The 21,415-nt window shown below is 38.8% G+C and overlaps 1 protein-coding gene and 1 long non-coding RNA gene across 3 annotated transcripts; one reads left to right on the forward strand and one right to left on the reverse strand.

Moving 5' to 3' along the window:
• Positions 1-505: 505 nt before the first annotated feature.
• FOXN1 (forkhead box N1) lies at positions 506-20,924 on the reverse strand. Its single transcript, XM_062629887.1, has 8 exons — positions 20,716-20,924; positions 18,578-19,081; positions 16,339-16,449; positions 10,981-11,108; positions 10,081-10,177; positions 4,249-4,456; positions 3,178-3,705; positions 506-1,347 (listed from the first exon to the last, which is right to left on the reverse strand). Exons 1-8 carry the CDS (start codon positions 20,833-20,835, stop codon positions 1,079-1,081), a joined length of 1,965 nt encoding a protein of 654 aa, XP_062485871.1. The 5' UTR covers positions 20,836-20,924; the 3' UTR covers positions 506-1,078.
• Positions 3,564-20,238, forward strand: LOC134169397 (uncharacterized). 2 transcript variants are annotated; one of them, XR_009966871.1, is made up of 7 exons: positions 3,564-3,884; positions 4,276-4,929; positions 5,923-5,981; positions 9,605-9,796; positions 12,141-12,192; positions 13,258-13,318; positions 19,897-20,238. It is a non-coding gene; the product is annotated as an uncharacterized LOC134169397 (long non-coding RNA). The 2 variants fall into 2 exon arrangements; XR_009966872.1 differs by lacking the exon at positions 5,923-5,981.
• Positions 20,925-21,415: the final 491 nt, after the last annotated feature.

Genomic DNA, 21,415 nt, shown 5'->3' on the forward strand with positions numbered 1-21,415 from the left:
TATTTTTAGGCTCTTTTCCTTAGCACTGTTAAGGGTTCCTGCTCAAGATTGCTTTGGGTTTAGATTGCTTCACTTGAAATAAAGCGCTGCTCTGTCATGTCATGAGCAGCACCTCTATGGTAAATCAGAGAGAGAAATGTGTTCCTGAGAAACTGGCTACTGAGATGCCTTAGTTTAGTTCATGGTAGGAACCAGACACTATTCTAGTGCAGGAGTTAATTCAGCATTGTAATAAAACCTGTTGGATGCATCAGATGGCAGCTGGTTGTTAAAACAGGTGCTGTTTGGATTTGGCTAACCACAACTATTGTTGTTCTCTTTATTAGCATTTTTAAAAATCTTGATTTAGTGGTTGAATAACTCATCTTACTGTTCATTTATCTGAATAAAAATAGAGGAATGAATGTGAATAATTTTCAGCCAAGTAAAAATTCTACTAAATTTTGTTCTTTTTTATTAAAAAAGCAAAGTTTTAAATTTCTTTTTAAACACAGTAAAACTTAGATTTTTTGCTAAATTCTATCTGTTGCTTTGGTTTAGTCTGGCAGCAGCTAGTCCTCTATCTTCTAATACTTGCAGAGTTTTCAGTTTATGTTCTTGTTTACCAACCCCCAGAACTTCTTTCAAGGGGACTATAAATGTTTTAATATGCAGATTGGTTTTGAGTTGTGTGCGGAAGATGTTGTTGCCATCACTGGCTCCAAGAAATAAGTTACATTATTGTAAGCTCTGGCTTCTGTGTTCATTTGCAAGCAGCTTTCATTTTGAAAAAGAAAAGAAAAATGTCAATAATTTGTTTTCCTCTTATAGTCATTTGTTCCTGGAAGATAGAGAAGATGAGTGGCTTGATAAAATGGTGTTGACCAGTTCAGCCGTTAACAATATTATCTTTAAATAGTCTTTTAAACTTTCTTAGTATCTGTCTGTAGAAAATTGTCATAGTAAAGCTACATATCCTGCGGGTGAGTTCTGGAAAAAGAGTATTCTTATTCCAATGGACACAGTTTCAGCTGGTCAGTGTGTGGGATGGTTAGGACTGTATTCAGACCAAGTAATAATAACTAGGTTGGTGCGTGGTTCACATTAGTGCTATAGGTTTGGATCCAGTATTACTTAGGTAGGCAGGAGACACTGTATCCAGTTCCATAAAGGCAGAGTAAAGAGTAGTGAGCTGTAGGTCAGGCACATTGCTGTGTGGGGTTCCATTCTGGGTGTTGATGCTATTGCTGCTGGTGTTCTCCATCTGGCAGTGAGAAGGGAAACATTGGGAAGACACTGGGGATGATGAAATGAGAACTAGGGGATCCACAGCTAAGCTGTCATCTTTCAGCTCCTCCCAAAGGTTTCCTATAACAAAACAAAAGGGATTGAGTCAACTTTCTTCATATATGCTTTTTGAACATTGTTTTACAGTTAGTATGCTGTGTGTGTAGGTGTTCTTAATCACCTGTGATTGAGAAAGGAAAAAGATTGATTAGATTATTCACTAGTTATTAGTTGTCTGTCACCTTAAATTTAAATCTGAGAAAGCAGCATTAGTTTAAGAAAATTATTTCACTTGATAATTAAGATTCTGTTGCAAATGTGTACTTAGGTAGCATAACTTCTATTTGAAACTCTCTCCCATCACTAATTTTGAAAAAGGAAATTGCCTCTGTTATCTTTGTAAGTTATGGAAGAGCTATTGGCACTTTGTGGGACAAATCTGCAAATAATACTACTTTATGACTGGCCTTCTTGTATTCTTATGGTTCTCTGAATAGTGAACTAAGTCACTGGGTATCTGATTGACCTGACAAATCAAAAGATCTGAAATGGGACTTTTTCCTAATGTTTACCAAAACAGTTCTCATCTTTCTGCTGATATTTCTGTGCATATCACAGCGAAAGCCTGACATAAGTTTCTACAGGAGGGCTATATTTTTCATAGTCATCATTGAAGATTTCCTTGTGGGGACTGTATCAGGGAAAACTTGTTCAAAAGCTATGCCCACCGCCTGCAGACTGTCAAATGGGGTCATATTTAGCCATTTGCTAGAATAATGCTGATTTTTAAAAGAACTATTTTTAATGTGTGGATGCATAATGATTTTGCTGCAGCTGTGCAGGCCTTGCCTTAAATTCTAATTTAAGTGTTGATAATTTTGATGGAATTGTACCAGATTGGTGAAGCATTCAGAATATTCACCATATAAATGAGCATGTTCCAGAATGAAGTGGGAAGAGGATCAGAGAAATGTGTGGAATGCCTGAAAGAGGAAGAAGCTGAGGATTCAAAAAACTGTTGTTAATCTTAGTAAGTGATCTGGGCATGACAGGATTGTGGAATAGTTGTGACAGCACAATGGCACTTGCTGGGTCATATAGATTATGGAGGTTTCTTTTGCTCTGTTTTTTAGGTTGCTTTTGTACCATGTTTTGCCTGTGGAGGAAGGCAGTTTTTGCATGTTATGTGGTACAGCAAGAGCTTTATCATTTGGAACCTGCAGGTTTTATTTATATATAAACACATATATAAATACATATATATGTATACATGTACACACACATGGTGGGTTAGGTTTTTTCCCTTATTTTTAATGGAAAGCTATGTTTTTAATGTTCAAAATCCTGTCCATTCAAGGTGACTCAATTATTTCACATTAAAAAACCCTTTACTTGTCAGCATTGCATGACTAAGTATTTAAGAACACACCTTGGAAAATATAATTGTCCAGGGCATAGATCATGCCCTGAATGAATGTCTTGTGAAGGAGTAAACAGCACTCCTTTGAGTAGAGTTGTGGAAGGAGTTTGAATATTGATAAAGAAATATGTTGACATGTTAATTCAATCAAAATGACTTCTGCTTGTGCCTCTCACGTGAGAATTCTCTTGACGTGCACTAAATAATTTTGCTTGAGTAGTTTTAAGTGAGAAATTTAAAAAATACCTTCTAAGTACTGTATTGTACTATTCAATATCAGCAGTTGTAATCAAGAGTAAGCATTTGGGTTTTTCAAAACTCTGGATGTCAATCTGTTGTGCAAAATCATGTATCCTGGTAAGCAAGTCTTCGTAGCAGTGGCAAGGACAAGTAGTTAAGAAAGAAGGATATACATGCATCTGTTGCAGGTTGTGATGTGATGTAATGTAATAAGCCTGACTCTACAAAATAAAAATGCCTGAGATGCCTACCTTGGAGATCAAAATCAGTCAGGGATGGATTAAGAGCATCGATATCATTGCTGAGATCTCCTTCCTGCATGAGCGTGTCCTGCATTGTCCTGGCTGTAGAGTGCTCTGTCAGCATCTTCACTCCACAGCTGGGGGGGGTCTGAGCCGGCAGCGGTGAGTCCTGGGTGATGCTAGGCTGAGTTCTGAGTTCACTTTGAGCCTCCGCAGAAGGAAAAAGGGTCTGAGGGTCGGGTGACTGTTGCATTAATGTACTTGAGATTTGAGGAAAACCCTGTGTTGATGTATAGCACGCAGTTTGCTGCCCCCCAAGCAAATTTGGCAACGGGTTCTTGACATGTAGAGCTCCTGATGCGTGGATACTATGTAATGGCTGTGGTATACCGGAGGAAAGCGAGGGCTCGCATAAGGAATGGGATTGGACTGCCATCTGCCTGGAAAGGGATGCAGTTGCAACGCCAGTCGGACTGCCGGACATCATTGAAGATCTCAGCTTTTCGCTTTTGTCGCCTATCAGTGTGTCAAGTTCTTCTACAAAACAAGAAAAGAGCCCGTGATTAACTTACTCCTAACAAAGCCTCAGTCTTCACAGCTTGCAGCTGGAATTCTAGTGTTCTTTAGGAAATGGGAGAGTGGAATGGCAAATGAGTGCTAACCCATTTATGATCACTCTTAAGGTCTGAAATGCTTTTCTAAATTAGCATTGCCAAGTGAGTATATAGTAAATTGCATCTCTGTGTTTAAAGCCTGGATACTATCAGTTAATTTCAAATTTTATTATCTAGTACTTATTTCAGTGTTGGTTTTACTTTAAAATTTAATGAGATGTCAAGAGAAAATGTTCCCTTGGTGAGGCTTCTGTGTGCCTATTTGGAAGCATTCCTGCAAAACCAGGTCTTATCTAATTCTGCTTTTAATTTTAATTCTTTGTTTTGCCAATCAGTTTATAAACAGGGAAGTTCTTAAATGCTTTCCTAAATCCTGTCTAAATTCTCTTATAGAGCTTGATGTCTATTGCAAATAAAAGTTCTGGATTACACTGTTTAGGGACAAATACACTAATATATTACTGACCTGGCTTTGCCATACTCTTCCTTACAGCAACTGGGTCTTTCCTCTTCCATTTCTGAAGCTCCTCCTGCATCTTATCGATTTTGGCTGGATTCAGAGCCCACAAACAGCCTTTCCGAGAAGAATTGCCTGATTTGTTTTCAACTTTCTCAAAGCATTTGTTCAAAGATAAGTTGTGACGTACAGAATTCTTCCAGCCGTCCGGAGCTGTCTGGAAAAACAAATCCAGTCTAAGAATGGAACTTCAAGGAAAAAATACAAATATATTTCTCTATTTTGACTGGTTAGAGTATACTTTCTACAAAATGAAACTGGTACCATAGAAGGAAGCCACAAAAATGTTACAGTCGTGTTGTGTGGGAAGAGGAATCAGATAACATAGTAACTGATCTTCTAAGCAAAAGGTTGGCCTTGTCAGAGGGGCTACTGTATGTTTGAATTTGCAAATTACAAGAATTAAATGTGTTAAAGAATTATATTCCAGAACTGTGAACTAACAGGAAATCTTTTAATCCCTTTTAGCACACCTAGAAATATTTCAAACACTTAGTTGAAGGGCTACGTGCCACTTGGATTCAAATGAGTTGTCCAGGCAGACTTCAAAAGCATTTTGGCATGCTGCTGGAGGTGTAGCCAATTACATAACCACATGGTTTAAGCAAAAGCCCAGTGGATGAGATACAGGTTTGTACATCTGATTGCTGCATCTTTTTGCTTTGCATTTATTTTTAACTTGGTAGTAGAAGTTGGAAGGTCCTTTAGACTGAACAGTGCGTGTGAGCTTCATTAAAATGATTCCTCTGTTTTTAGTTAGGATGTTTCTGATTGATGAGGGAAACAAAATTCCCTCCTTTTTCTAAGGAAGGGGTTTGCATTCAACTGCAAGAATGGAAAGAAAAGAAAGCTTAGTGCAAACCCTCAGTTTATACAAATTAATCTTTACAATATTTCTGTTTTCCCTGATTGCTTGTAGAAGAACATTGATAATTAATATTGCTGTAGGGAATGAAGAGGGAAATACTCAGCAAAACAGTCATACTCGGATTCTGATGGGAAATGCTTGTTTGTTTGCTAGTCTGAAATGCTGATCTTGAAGAAACAGCACTGTATGCTTTTATTGCATTTCAGTTTTTCTGGTGTATGTTTATTTGATCTCACTCATTTCTGTTTCCTTAGTCATCCAGCCAGAAAATGCTGCCCATCACATTAAGGCTTTGTAAATTAGTACGCATATTCATATCAGAAGATTCCTACAGTAAATTCCTGATGTGTCACTTTCTTGCTTTTCATTTGGTAGGTTTTGTACGATGCTGTTTGTTGCATATCCGAGTAGAGCTCTTAGTTCATTGCCACTGCACTGTAAGCTCAAAAAAAAAGGGAGTGGGAAAAATGACTTGCTATGTAATGGTAGGAATCAACCTGAAAAACCCAGCTTCCTTGTAGTAGATGCAACTGCTTGTCCAGCTACACCTCCCCTGTCATTGTAGGACCAGTTAAAAGCCCAGAATTGTAGCTTTATCTGTGTCAGTCAAATGATTCTTTCCAAAGGGTTTGCATTTGCAGAGATGAGAAATCTCAAGAGCGACTTCAGAGCTCATCAGATTTCAAGGAGTCTAGAGTATGTGAAGCCTTTTTGTTTTGTTTTAATCAGTTTTGGATGCTTTTCCTTGTTTCCAGAAAATCCTCAGCTGTGTGTCATAAGAGCTAAAAAAAAAAATCAAACAGCTCTCTGAAAGGTGGGTGACATTGTTTGTGTGCCACTATTAATTCACATTCATGGATGTAAAATATTGGTTGTTGCAGTTGTTGACCAGAGAGCACAAGAAATAAAAATGATTTTCCGTAGTACTTTTAAAGAGGTTAAACATGAAAATTTCCCTTTTATGCATGTTAAGTTTCCTTTCCATTCTTAGGCCTTATTTATAGGGATCATTCACTTACAGAAAGCAGCTTTTGGATACTTTCTCTAAATGTTGCCTGGAGTAACAGATCTCTTCTAGACCATCTTTTATAAATGGACTTGTGTCCGTTCTTGCTTTCACATGCTACACTCTGCATTTTTGAACACGCTTTGACAGAAATACTGCTTTTATCAGGAATGCAAAATCTAGTGGGTTAAGGTGTTAAAAGCCTTACTGAAGAATTTCAGGGTCAAATTTAATACTTGCTCTCCTCATTAAATAAAGTTAATCAATAGTGGAAGTTAAATACATGTTGCTTACTAAAAAGGAAGCTACTTTCTCTTCATCGCGGCACAATTTCTACCCTTTTGGCCCACCTGATGTCAGCATTTCACTATTCTGTCAGAGGGTCCCATAGGTGGAATACTGCATTTCTGTTTAAACAAAAAAAAGGGGCAAAACCTCCCTTTTTAAACTCTTTCTGCCACAGGGTAATATTAAAGCTGATGAATCAATTTTTCTCCTTTGCAGATCATATTCAAGTTGCTTTCTGGCAGTTCCAAAAGTAAATAGAACTGTTGCTCCTAGGTAAGATGCGTGTTTGGCTTACTGAAGAAGCTGACCTGAAAGAATATTCATGATTGTGCCCTGCATAGGAGGCTGTATCTAGACAGGATAATTAGTGTTTCTGCTAAGCACCAGGGAAGATGGGAGTGGCATGTGTTTCTCAGAGCTTTTCAGAATGTGTGGGGGTGTAAACTATGAGGTAGTTTTAGAAACGTAAGAGCAAAAAGTACACAGATTTCTGCTGGAGACTGCTGCCAAGAGCTGAGCAGGTTCTTGCATTAAACTTGGGATTGCTGAGCAGTGAAAACCAGTCATTTACCCAGGTAGGCCCTGAAGGAACACTCTGGCAGCGTGATCATGTTACAACTCTGTTAGTAGTTTAAGTTAATATTTGTTAAAGAACTGAGCTCTGGCTCCTGCATTGCCCTTGTACAGTTGGAATCTCCTGGCTACGGCTCGGTTTTGTTATTGCTGTACTCAGCAGAGCATGGATGAAGCTGTGTAGAGTTGGACACTGCAACTTGCTGTTCTAAGTTCATCAGACCACAGACCTTCCTAACCTCTTGGACCACTGCAATAACTCCAATTACCAAGATTAAAGCTTTCTGTTAGACTCACTAATCACTACAAAGACAAAAAGGATGACAAGCAAAAAATATTACTGCACAGACCCATTGATCCTGACCGCCTCTTGAAGTTTAAAGAGTTCAGTGATCTTGCAAAACCCTTTCTCTTTAAATCTAGGTCTCAAGAGAAGGGAGAGGTACATCAAAGAGTAATTCAACTTTAGCTGCGTAGATGTTTTTTTTAGGACGTAGGAGTTGGATTGCTCTGTTTCAACTAGAAATGAGATTGTTGCATCATAGAAACTAAATTTGCTGTGGCAGCGAATACAAGTTAATTTGACTAGGCTTGTATCATCTAATGTCTCCCAGCAAGATTCTGTGTACACTTGTACTCTGTTTCTCTCCAACTTTAATTGCTTCCCCTCTCCCTGTTGTATCCTGCTGTTTAGAGAGTTCTGGTAGCAACAACAAAATATTCTTTGCTGATTTTATAATCCTTTATCTTGCTGAAGACTGTATTTGTATGTAAAATGCAAACAGAAAGCTGTCACCAAATAGTGACAGTCACAAAAAACTTTCCAGTATTACCCCCTGTATCATTCTTTTTCTATGATGCGTATAGCAGCAGTAACCTCATTCTCATCAATTTTTAAATGAATTAAGCAAAAGACCAAGTTTTGATAAGTAAGAAAGTGAAAGTTTAGGTATAAAACAGTTATTTAAAGCTGTGATAGAAATAAACCTTCTGTCAAGCTGAGCATGTGTATCCACACATGTCGGTATACACACAGGCAGACATGAACACACCTATTTGTACATGTTTACACACAAAATATCACAGTATCTACAGTACACAATATTTACACACAACATACAGATGAGGAGAGGCTGTGTATCTCCCTAATGTTTCTGCTGTGTCAGAATGACTTCAGGACAAGGAAGGTGACACCTGCAGAGCCACAGTCTTGTGTCAGAGGAATTCTGTGCATGTTGGCAGCAGCAGCATTTGGTTTGCAACCTGCTGGTTAGTTAATTTTATAATGGATTGTGTTGCAAGTCAAAGGAGAATTAACTTCAGTTTGGTCTGTTGAATAAATGTGGACATCTGTAAAACTTATTTTTAATATTCCGACCTCTCTGCTTGAAACTCCTGTTATTTTTCCAGAAAACATTGATCAGATGGAATGCATTCCATGATTTGTGCATTATACTGGGGAGCGGAACTCCACAAAATACCAGTTTCAAGATGTTGGGGGCCAGCACCTTTTCCATAATCCTCAAACTATTTTCCTTTGGATTATTAATATTTTTTTTCAGCTAGTGATAAATGCATATAGAGTTATTATTCTGTTAGGGACAAAATACAAGTATTTAAATTTATTCTTGTTGTGAAAATGACAGGAAATTCACGGTTACTATGTTCTTGTCACACGCCATTCTGCTGCTCTTCCTTTCCCTGTTCAGATTACTGTCATTGCTGAATTCTCTGTGTGTTTAGCCTAAAAATCTGTTGTGTCCCTGTGACTTGAAGTGTTTCAGGTTTGTTTCAGTGGGTTACGAGCAGTCATGGTGTGATAGAACACTGCTTGAATTGTGATGGTACGTTTCTTTCTTTTTTATTTTATTTTTTTTTTCCTCCCTTCACTTGCTTGTAGCAAGCAGTTGAGCAGCTGGTGATTCCCCTGGGAGGAAATCTGGGAATGCAGAAGTGTAAAGGATCCTAACAGTTCTTCCTTCATGATAGCTCGTGTATTCTATTACTCTGGTTACTTACCTGTTCGAGTTTAATTTTTTCTGGGCATTATTTATCCTCAGTTAGTGTCCAAAACCATTGCAAACTTGTATCTGAACACTGATTTCTAGTCATCCTTAGTGTTCTGAATATAAATGTTTCAATTGTCTTTATGTAGCTGTTTGAAATTTGATTGAATTGCTGCATGTTTGTTCGTAGTAGGAAACTTAACAGACTCTTGTCACTTTATTTTTCATTTCTGGGTCTTGCTAACAGTTGCAGGTCACCTGGTCTGGACTTTTTAGTGAGATGGTTTTGAAGACTCAGCAATAATAAAGCTCTGTGTTGGGTAGCAGTTGATGATTCTATTACAGGTCTTTTTAAAACGTTCACTGTAATCCTTCTGCTCTTGGATCATGCCCTGACTAATCTCTTTCCACTTGCAGTCTAAGTGCAAGAAACCATTCTCTTATAGCATGGATTTAAATTTCAATAGTAACTGCTGCAAACCATACACCCTCACCTTCACCAACATTACAGTGTAATTATGAGCTTAATACTATTTATCACATATTATACTTCTCTTTGTACAGTGTATGCAAGTGATGAAGTTGCCCAAGACTGATATTCCAGCCCCAGAACAGAGCCAGATAACCTTGAGCCTCTGCTTCCACATGAGTCTGGAGGTGCTACTGGTGGCAAAGGAAGCCACAAGACCAGTTCTGCCTGTATGTGAGATCAGAGAGGAGGGAATGGATATGTTTTTAAAAGTATTTATCCTTTTGGTGAGTTGTTGGTGAGGAACAGCCACTGTTATCTGCACAAACTCAAAGTTGGAACAGTTCTTAATATCTTTCTGTGTTAAATATTGCCACATATCATGTTCATGTTTCTGCCTAGGCCTTAGATGCTGGGTGGTTTGTGATCATGAAGGTATATAGTGTGTAATTGATTTGATATTAATCTACCTAAGAAATGATCCCTTTTCATAGATTGAGTTCCCCTCTTTATTCCCTCTGCTGCCAGGTAAGCTGAGAGAGAGACTTCCCCCCATCCCCTTGGCACTCACCTTAAAGTAAGGGAAGTGTTCCGTCATGAAATTGTAAATCTCACTGACTGGCAAACTCCCTGTCTTGCTGTTTTTGAGTGCCATGAAGATCAGGATGCTTCAGAGAGAGAAAGAAAAAAAATTTAGCTTATTCTGCTTGACTCCTCAGAAGCAGAAAATGAGTGTTTTTTCAGTGTATGTAATTACTGTGGCTTGCACTGCCTGAGCATGAACACTGATGATACTCAAAGTTTCCACCCAGTTGTTTACAATCGGTCTCCTTACACTGCTTAACTTCTGGAGGTAATTCTGAAAGCACACATAGAAGGTCCAGCCAGGGCTTAAAATAAAGTAATACAAACTGGAATCAAGTCCACAGCCTTCAAATTCTACTAATGTGTTTTTATTTAAGGCTGTGTTTGAATGATAAAGGCCCCAAGAAGAGTGTCAAAATGACAGTGAAAGAAGGTACAATTAAAATGCAATTGTCTGGTCTACTGTGTTAAGCTGCTCTCTGGGGGCTAAACCTGTGTGGTGACTGGCATATCTGATATGGTTTTTAGGCATTTCTTTGCCATAATAACTGGAGAAAAAACATTAGATTTAATACAGGTCCTGGAGAAGACAACTACAGGTGATTAGTCTTGTGCTGATGAAATTTGCAGCACCTAAGGTTTTATACTGGAGAAACATCTAGCTGTTGTGGGGTGGTCAAAACTGTTCACAAGCTTTACAACATTGCATTTCCCTCTGCCTTGGCCCCTGAGTCTGGAACATGTTGTGATTCATACAAACAGGACAGAGCACACTGGGAGCAAGACAAATAAGACTAAGCATGTTGTTGCAAATGATGCTGGAAATAGGCCATGGGTAAACAGTGTATTTCCTGTAACATTAGAACCTGAGAAAGTATGTTATTACCTGTAGGAGTAGATGGGTTTGGGAAACAGAGGCTGCTGGGATTCTTGACTGCTTTGAGGAGCGATTCGTTGGTAGGGGTAGTGCGAAGAAGTAATGTAAGTCACAGGATAGCTGCCTCCCGAGGAATACTGGTGGTAGAGTAAAAGAGATGTTACTTGACCTATCAACAAGCTTTCAAAAATACTTATTTCTTAATAACATTATTAAGCTAGCTCTGAGGATGTTGCTTTCTGCCTATGTTTCATACCTGTTTTGCCAACCCAGATGTAGTCTTTCTAGCATGGTATGGAAGACATTAATATTACTTGTTAATACCCAAAAAGTAGAAGAAACAGGGCATGGGTGAGGAGGAGCTCACTGATACGTTGACTGTTACCAGATGCTGTTTAGTGTGTTACAAATTGAAGGATGTAAAAAAAGTACTTTCTTATTGCCTGTTATGCTACTGAGTTCTTGTGAAAAATGGGACTAACTGAACCCTAGTAATTGTCTCCAGAAAATTCATAACAGCATCCCAAAGTATCTGTTCAAATTGCTGTTACCAGGTGAGGAAGTAAAAATCCCCAAAACAACAACCACCAAAGCTGTAGTGGATGTGTACACAAAGTGGGTGTGCTATTCTAGAATAAGTTAGTAGTGTCATTCCAAGGGACAGACAAGTGGCATATGAGATGTTTCTCAGAGGTGGTTTTCATATTGCCTGCCTTGCGAGGCTGTGAGGCTACTGTCATAGTCAGTGGCAAGAAACAGGCTTCGGGAAGGGGCTGGGAGTTTAAGGGCTTCAGGCAGCTTTCCTCACCCCCCCCCCCCCCCTTTTCTATATCAGAAAGCTAAAAAGATTATCCAGGGTACCTGAAATCAGATAGCATTTGTGCTACCCTCACCCTATCCCTTGGGACAAGCAGCAGAATGCTCCTCAAGACTGAAGTGCTAAGCTGTCTCCTCAGGAGATCTCTAAGCCTGTCCCACTCTCAAGACACACTAAAGAAATCACTGGCCTATCATGCAGTCACCAGGATAGAGATATGCCCATGCAAAAAAACTGGTGAAAGAGGGGAGATAACACGCACAGATAGCCTGGATTGCATCAGAGTTTCTGTAGGTTTGCTCTCACTTTTTAAACACAGCAGTTGGTCACCTTTTTCTTTTCCAAATTACAGTTTAAACCTGCAAGTGAGCAACTTTCAAGAACAAAGAATCACTGCTGCTGAGGTGAGATACCATCAATTTTGCTCTCCAAGAGGCAAAGGCTCCCACTGAACTCAGAGCTCAGTGTGAGAGGAATTTCTGCCTCTTACAGATGAATCTTTGCAGATGCCAGGGCTAGGGCATGGCCAAAATTAGGAGTCATGTCATATGCTATTAAAAAACTACCTGCATGCCTTCCCTAGTACTCAAAGGCTGCTGAGCCCTGTTCCAGTGTTTTACTGCTTAGATCTAGAAGTCATGTGTCATGAGAGTTTTATGGCTCCTTTGAAAGATTATAATGTAGCTTTCGAGACTGGTTGGGAAAATCTCCTTGGTAATTTATACGTCTCCTTAGTTTCTTACTGTCATTCCTATTTTCAGACCAATAACTTCTGTCGCTCTTGGTCTTTGTTGCCTTAAAATGCATGTGAGAGTTTATCATGTGCTTGCAAAATGTTCATAGTTAATGTATTTATTCTGGATTCTGAATAATTTATTTCAGTTTCTAAGTAATTTGACTGTTGTTGCTTGAGTTTTTTGTCTGTTTACTTTTATCTAACGCTGAACTGCCTGAAATGGAATGTGGACAAACATACTGAATACACTAATTTGTTTGCTATGGTAAACAGGGTGAAAGAAATGAGATGTACATACTCATTCATCATGTCCTGCCTTGTTAAACTAAATCCTGGGCAAAACGGCAGTCTCCACATTAACCTTGAACTATTTTCCATGTGCAGTTCTGTGCTGCCTGGTTTGTTGCATAGTGTGTGGGTTTTGCACCAGAGTAGAAAACTGGGTAATTCATACAATGATTTTGATTTTATTAGTCTTGGTGGCTCTTTGAAAGGAAAGAATACAATGATGGGGCTGGTTGTAATGTCATCAGCAAGGGCAAGAACTGGGTGTTTTAAGGATTATTTCTGTTTTATTGGTTTCATTACTCCTTTTTGAGGGAACAGAGGCTGGAGAATGGTCTGGTATGACAGGCTTGAGCTGGTTTTACAGTCGCACAACTGGCATGAAAGGTGTCCATGTTTTATGGTGGGTGGGTAAGTGACTTCAGTAAGCGTCTGCTACTTCTTTCAGGTCAACAAGAAGTAATTTTTCTCATGAATCATCATCTGCGTTGTGTCCAGCAAAGGCGAAGGTGAGGCCATTTTATCATTTGGACAAAATTAACCAAAGAGTTGATGTCTCTCATCCCTCTAATGAAAAATGAGGCGTAGTTTGCACATCCTTCACTCCAGGCTAAAGGGCCCGTTCTCTGGAGTGTAACTTCCTAGTGATTTTAATTGCACTGCTCCATTCAAATTTTAAATGTAAAGTATTAATAATAGAGCTGCTTCATGCAAAAGATGTTATTCCACTTCTCCTCTGTCTTGTATCACATGTTCTTTCATTTTCCAGTATCTGATTATGGCACACAGACAGCAATTCTACCTGTTATGATGCTGGCTGCTTATGCCTATTGTTTCTTTCCTCTGAGTAGTAGAACATGTTGCCATACTTTTACTATAATAACATTAAGAAGCACAAATATTGAAAACTCTAACAGAAACCTGCTGCATGTAAGAGATCTGTCACAGTGCCAGCCTGCAGGTGGATGGAAGCCTGTCCTCTTAGTGCTTGTTGTATCTTGCCTGGCAGCTCCCAGAAGGTGTATTTCAGCTTTAATTTTGTAGGTTTTTTGAATGTGGTTAATGCCAGTGTGTAGTAATAGTTCTGATGTGAACTCAGCAGTGACAGAGGAAGGGTGTCTGCCACAGGATGAATAAAGAAATTAGAAATACTCACTGAGTTAACAGCTGACTGGAGTTTCTGCTAAAGCAAGCTGACATTTACACTGTGAGATGTGTGGTACTGTGGCACATACACAATGTCTGTACTGCAGTCCCTGTGGGGAGCTAGTTTATATTTGTAGCAGGATAATCCTTCATCTGGGACCCTTCTAAAATAACAATAAGGAAATAATCCAATTTGTAAGTTAGAATGGTAGTGTAATATCACCTTTCTTATTCTGTTTTATTACCTTTTATCATTTCTAGTGAGTTTTAGGCTAACAAGAAGCTCTAGTTATGAAGGTATTGATAAAACTGAAAAGATAGTTACCTTTTTGCCACATTATAGGGGGGAAAAAAGGAGGTTTGGTGAATTCTGGCTGGTGGAATTCCAGAGTGGTAGGTAAAAGAAAAAGCCAGGAGTGAGATGATTCTGTAGCCATACTTCCTGACTCAGTGTAGGAGAACTGCTGCTCTGTTATTCATGCCTTCTCACATCTGTTTAGCAGCTGTACACTTGACAAGGAACCTGAGTTGAGAAGCTGGTACTTGAGGGTGCTCATTGAGCTTTGTCACACGAGCCTGTGGATCAGTTTAACTGGTCCCAGACACTAGAAGTTCGGAAAGGCCATAAAAGCTCTCCTAGTGGTTAATAGTCCCTATTTTATTCCATTCTGTATCTGAGGGGTTATCTACTGTAATAATGAAACATCTTCCTTTAAATTTCAGTAGACAGGTGGGGGATTTATAAGTATGAAAAATACACACTTAAATATGAAAATCCATTGCTGAGAATGGAATTCTTTCATTCTTCCTTAGTCATGTTTTACCAAACAACTAAAATTCCTAACCAATCACCTGTGACAGATGATTTAGTTTTATCAATGCTGATAAAATCCCAACATTTATCTATTCTCATTCTTTATGGTCATCCAGCATCTGTTTTCAGATGTTACTTAAGTTTCCTCTATAAGAAAATCATGCCAGAAATAACCTTTCTTTTTCCTCATAAGGGACTAAATCCTGATGATGAATGGTATGATTATTATTTCAATGTTTCAGACTAGTAGCACCATATGAATTAATCCCAGTGAAATATCATACAGTAACCTGCTCTTTGTTTGCTTTGCACAGTTTGAAATCACTGCTCAGTTAGTCACAGGTTTTATACTTCTTGAGCAAGTTGAATGAGATGGTACAGTTGATTCCAGTATCAGTCATCAGCCACTGGGATCAAAAGAGTCCTAACTCAAGTGTGAGCTTTTATGGTCAAATATTTTATATATGTGAATTTGCTGTAAGTTTAATTCAGTTGTAAATGTTAGGAGCTATAGCGATTGTGCTGGTTTTGTACATGGATTTCTGCCTCTGTAGCTGTAAAATCCTCATTGCCTTAATTTCACTTTAAATAAGTTTTGGAGGTTGTTTGTTTTAAATAGGGAGTTTCAAGCAATGTTTTCAATGCATTGAACAGCACCACCATTTATATCTAGAGGAAATAAGTTAAATTCATTTCAGAGTCATGAGAATGACTTTGTGACACTCACCCTCCCTCTATGCCAGGTTTTCAAAGCTCAGTAGATCACACTCACTAACATCTATAAATAGGTACTAGGATCACATGTATTAAGCATTAAGGTATATATGTATGATCTTCCAAAGATACTGTGTATATACTGCTTTGAAAATAGGAACTGACCTGTATTCAAATGACATCTAAACACACTGAACAACAAGGTGTCAGTTGCTGCTGTGCATTTTTAGTATTAACAATATAGTTACAGAAGAACAGCCCTAATATTGTGCATTCTCATGCATCATCAGCATTATTGTCAATTATGCTTCGCTGAATAATCTTTCACAGGGGATGATGTAACAGTCAAAAGATTGCAAAAGAGATGTGTATGCTGTCAAGCGCAAGCAGAATGAACATTCTCTTGCTGTTAATGTCTTGTTTTAAGAGTGGGTTTCTATCCTCATCTGAATTTTCAGTATGCAGCCATGTATATTTAATTTCTTATTCTGAAGTTAAAGCACAGTTAATTCCCTGGGATCCTGAAATGCCAACACTTATGTTGATAATTTATCTGCTTTCAAAGTGAATTTTCTTGAGCATGATGGTAAAAACATAAATAAGCAGAACTGAGATTCTGTTTGACAAAGCTTTTTTTCCCTTTTTTCTTCTGCCCATGCATTAATATTTATAAAAAAATTTAGATGTGACTCTTTTAAGATCTCATTGTCATAAAAAGAATGTATGTATATAAACATGGCCCCACAAACACCACTTCAGCAGGCATTGTTTCACCTGTCTGTTTGTATTACTACCATAACCACTGTATCATTATAGTGCTAGAAATACGGGATTTGGTCTCTATATAGTACTGACCTGATGGAAAGGATGTGAGGGGCAATACATCTGCTGCACTTGAGGCTGATAGCAATACAAACCAGGCTGCCCTTCCAGGGGGGATGTCCTGAGCTTCATGTCTGGATCCTGCTAGAAAATATTTGAGGGAAGAGTTATTAGAGAAAACACCTCTACTTGAAATAGAGCAATTCTGTTAATTATAATTCTGATTTGTCTTTCTTTAAGCTTACTACTTTTCTGGACTTGATCCTGTCACAGTAAGTGTTAGAATTTGATTTATATTCTAGCATACAAAAAGAAACATTTGCTGTGTTTATATAATTACCACTTTAAAAAAGGAAATCCTAAGCCAAATTGCATGCAAAGAGCAACTCAGAAAATGCCAGTTTCTGTTTATCTTTCTTCCCTACACACAAACTGCCTACTCCAGCTTTCCTTCTGGAGTGTGCACATGTGCCTCTGTCTCTTCTTCACATTGCTTGATTTTATCTTGCAGACTGTCAGTCCCTTGAGCTGATGCTGGAGTTATGTCATTAGCTAGAGGGTGAGGTGCCACAGGAAAGAGGTGGCAGAGATGACTCAGACTAAGGGGACTACTGAATTTGATCAAGATACAGGAAACATCATAAGAATGGGATTTATTTCTGCAACTGGAAATAAAGGTAGAAAAGTTCATCAAGTCTTAATTTCTCCCAGGTCTGCCCAGCTGCCTGTCCTGGATTCACATGGGATTTCAGTCTGTTAAGGGCTAAGGTTCCTGAATATTAAAACTTGCTGTGTAGTTGGAATGCTGAGTGCACCATATGGTGTGTAGTAACACCATCTGCTTTAGAAGAGCAATTCAAGCAAACTGCGTGCTAAGCAGAGAGCTCCAGCAGTGAAGGGAATGATGTGCCTTGAGCAGTGTCCTTATCCATGCATCTAGTGACTGACTTTAGGTTCTTTTTCCTTAACATCAATAGCCAGGAATTTTCTTCTGAAAGTTGATGTCATTGACATTCAAGGAAGGCCATAAATACCATCTTTTATGGTATAGGTTAGTGTAGGGGGTGCATGTTAGACTTGGTTTGATATCCTGGCACCAAGCAACTGCCACAGCAAATATTAATAAATATCCATGCTGTTTTGGTGACCATAAGATGAAGCATTTCAGAAATGTCGACTTGCCAGCAGCACGTAAGCTGTTCAAGGGATCTGAAGTTGCTGACTGTTCAGACATTAACAAGCAGCCAGTCATTTCCCGAGTACTTGCATCTACGTGGTAAAAGGCTTCTGCTGCACTGGCTTTACATTTGCTACAATGTGCAGCCCAGGGATTTGGGAAGAAAATGGGGATTTTTTTCATCAATGGCTCACAGGTTTTGCATTAAACTCATCTGACCTAGATGAGTATTTATTCAGGAAATAAGAGATTTAGATCAATTTCCTTCTTAACCTGAATGGCTTCAATCCCCAGGTATGTACCCTGACAACATCCCTCCATTCCCTGGTAAACTGTCTTAATCCAGGTGAGATGTTGGGGGTATTTTTAACCCTTCTTTCTTTTGGTAACCCTCAAATTCTTTGCCTCACAGCAGCAATTTAGAACCAGTGGTTAGGGCCCTCTCCTGGCAGGTGTAGTCATTGTTTTTGTCTGCTCTAGATTATAAAGATACGCTTTACACTTTGGATCACAGTAGAGATACTTTGTGGAGATACTGGAGGGTAATTTCCCTTGCTTTTTAGGGATTTGTGTGCTGCCTGAAATAGGCACTTGCTTCTCTCCAGCATGGACATCAGCCCTTTTCACTTTACTTTGCACTGCACATACCATAAACAGATCTTGTATTTAAAGTAATTCTGATGTCTTAGAGTTTCTCTTCTATTTGCAGCTCAGCCAACATGTTGTAGCAAATCTGTCATATGTGTGAAAAATACTGTGCTGAGAATTTTTGTCCCTTGAAACCACAAGTTAATGATAATTACTGCTGTAAAACCTGTTGTCAGGAAGAATCTGGATATTGAGCATTCATGTATTGTGTCTAGTGGAAAATCATTTGTCCTTATGCACTTTTTGGGGGACTGTTTTTCAGTAGGAAAAGGCCATGAAATAGAGAACTTCAACATGTAAATATGATTGTCTATTCTGAGCTCCAGCCTGCAACTTGACAAGAGACTAAATGCCCAGGTACTCTCATTAAGAGATAAGAAAATAATCCAAAAAGTATATTTTTGCAGTTGAAAACAGGGGAAAAAAAAAGTAGAAAAGAATACTGACCATGACTTGTGAAGTGTGATCTTGACCTGTGGTGCTGTACTGGAGGCTGTTACACCAGGGTTGTTCTGTGGAGATGTTTGGAATGTGTGTCGGAAATGACTCTGACTCATCAGGACCTGTAGATCCTGGTAGACCCTCAAACCCATCGATGCTTCTGGCATTTTTGAAGGGTGAAGCTTCTGGTGGGAGGTTTTGATGTGCTTCCTGGAAGACATCTTCACTGATCTGCCTCTTGTAAGGGTGAAAGGGGTTTCTGCTGCTCTTGAGAAACCTGTCATAATTTCCTGCAGTGCTTTCCTCGTAACTGAACCTCCTGAACTTCTCAGTACTGAAAGATGCTTTAAATTTGTTCTTGCCACAGTGAATTCCTTGGCTTGTAGGATATCTCCCATGAATCTGATCCTGGGCTGGAGAAGCAGGGCTGGGGCTGTGAGAAGACTCTGAGCTCTTCCTTTCTGTCCTGCCGTCTGACTCGTATGGTTGGCAATTGTAACTGGGATTATCCTGCAATGGATTATTGGCATTTATCTAGGATTAGCATGAGCAAATATTATATTATTTTCATTATTTACAAAAAAGTACATTAAAAATATATATAAAATTAGTAGTCCCAGCCACCTTGATGCAGAGAAGCCCTAAAAGATCTAAGGGGGTTTCTGCTTACTTGATATTTAAACCTGTTCAAAAGTAAATTAATAAAAGCAATGAGAAGACTGAACTATCTTGGAAAAACAGGATGTCTCGGGTAACTATTGACTAGTTGGTCTTACAATTTCAGGGCAAAGATGATGTATGATCAAATGATGAAAGATTAAATGACAGGAATATGATAAGTGCAAGTCTTGTCATATACAGGTTTAGTCAAATAAGCTTGATCTCATTCTCTGATGGTGTTACAAGCTGCCAGATATGTTGGTAGTTACATCACTTCCTTTCATTAACATAGCCACACTCATTCTGTGAGACAGGGAGGCTCTAGGCAGACATCTGAGCCTTCTTCCTGTCTCATCTCCTCCCTTCCCTTTTGCACTTCAGCAAAAAGAAAATAACAGCTACTGAAGTGCTCTTTAATCTAGAAGAGAAAGGCTTAACAAGAACTAGTGTCTGGATCCTGGAGCTGAACACATTCAGCTTAGAAATTATGCGTATTTTCCCTGACATCAAGGATGAGTAACTACTTGGATGCCTGTTGACAAGATGTGCTTAAGTCAAGAGCAGGTTATTGTGCTCAGCGAAGGGGAAAATATAATGTTCTGTGTTACACAAAGTCAGAACAGATGATCAAGTGTTCCCTTTCGTCCTTTCCCCTCCAAATGCAGGTTGGTCTTGCAATACTTTAGGAGAAGAGGTAAAGGAATACGTGCCTTCATGGAAGAACCACATTCCAAGAAGTCCCAAAGGGAAGTTAGCCTAAAAGCTAGTGCTTTCTGAGTGAAGCATGGTACAAGCTTCTTCATTCTCTTGCACGTGGGTCTATATTAAAGCTGTTAATGTTCCATTCTGTCATGGGGTCCTGCAGAAAGCAAATCTGACCTCATGGCACTTTTGCCTTCTCATATGAACGCGAACTTGCTGAGTTTGTAACTTCTTCTTTCTTGCTTCTTTGCTCTTCTCTATAGTCCTATGTACATTTGTTTATGATATCTCTTGTTAAATAAGGATTTCACCCCCCTAGATTTAATTATATCAAGTCATATGAATTTCAGTGTGTCAATAGATGATCCTAAGGTCCTTTCCAACCCTAACAACAGGAGAAAGATCATTTTATTCCAAATAAGACCCAAGGAATTCTGAAGTGCTTGAAGGTATCCTCTACTGGCAGGGTGTAAACAAATAGTTCTGATGTCTTTCTGTCTGTCTGCTTTTTTTATTTATTTATTTTAGAAACAGGGTGAGAATTACTTTCAATGTAGAATTTTTACTGGATTAGTAGCTAGATGGATTTCCTGCTTTTAAAGTAATAGGATTTTTAAGCAATCAAATAGGAAACTTAGAGGGAGCTTAAGATTAGATCAGAACAATAACTCTGGTTTCTGCTCCTCAAGAGTAAAACTTCCAGTGCCAGTTACGAATGCTGAGTGGTGCATCTGAACTTGTGCCTCTGAAGAAAGAGAACAGAACTGGGTCAGCTTACTCACAGTTTGCTGAACTGGGGATACTGAGTCCCCATGTGTCTTCATGAGGTCTTGTTGATCCCTTTCCAGAGTGTCCGAAGAAGAAAACTTAATATTTGCTTGATCTTGGAGTAGTGAAACCATCACCAGAGCCACGCAGGCAGAAACCCTGTCAGGACAAAATCAAATAGTTTCTAAAACTGTAAAAGAAGCCACCGCGTTATGTGCAGGTGTTGAGGCAGTGTCAGACATGCAGCTGGACAGTCCCTGTCCTGATGAGCTCCTAATTCAGTTGAATTATCTGGTATTTGGTGTTAAAGAAGTGTTCTGTAGATGGAATTAGAATTATAAAGATTATAAACTCTGATACAGAGTTTAGATGGATTTGCCACATGATTTTTATAAAATAAGTCGTTTCTTTGTTTTCTGTAAGTTCATAAGTGAATGAAAATGTATCACCTTGGTGTTATGCAAATTGAACAATATTACTTTATTGAGAGAATATAGATGCACCCCTGTTGCTTTCCATGGGACTATACCAAATGAAGAGGGTTTTGGTAGGATTACTCAGACTGATGGTTTCATTTTGCTTTTTCATTAGTACCAATCCCTTCAGCCTTTTCATTCTATTTTGCATTATTAAATGTATCTGAGAGATGTAAATAACTCCATCATTCCATACCTGTTTTTGTTAGGTGGATCTCCTCTCAAGTTCCCAATCTTT

This window comes from Pezoporus occidentalis, unplaced genomic scaffold (genome assembly GCF_034315485.1).
Source record: "Pezoporus occidentalis ecotype Australia unplaced genomic scaffold, CSIRO_AGI_Poc_V1 ctg343, whole genome shotgun sequence".
Classification (NCBI taxonomy): domain Eukaryota; kingdom Metazoa; phylum Chordata; class Aves; order Psittaciformes; family Psittacidae; genus Pezoporus; species Pezoporus occidentalis.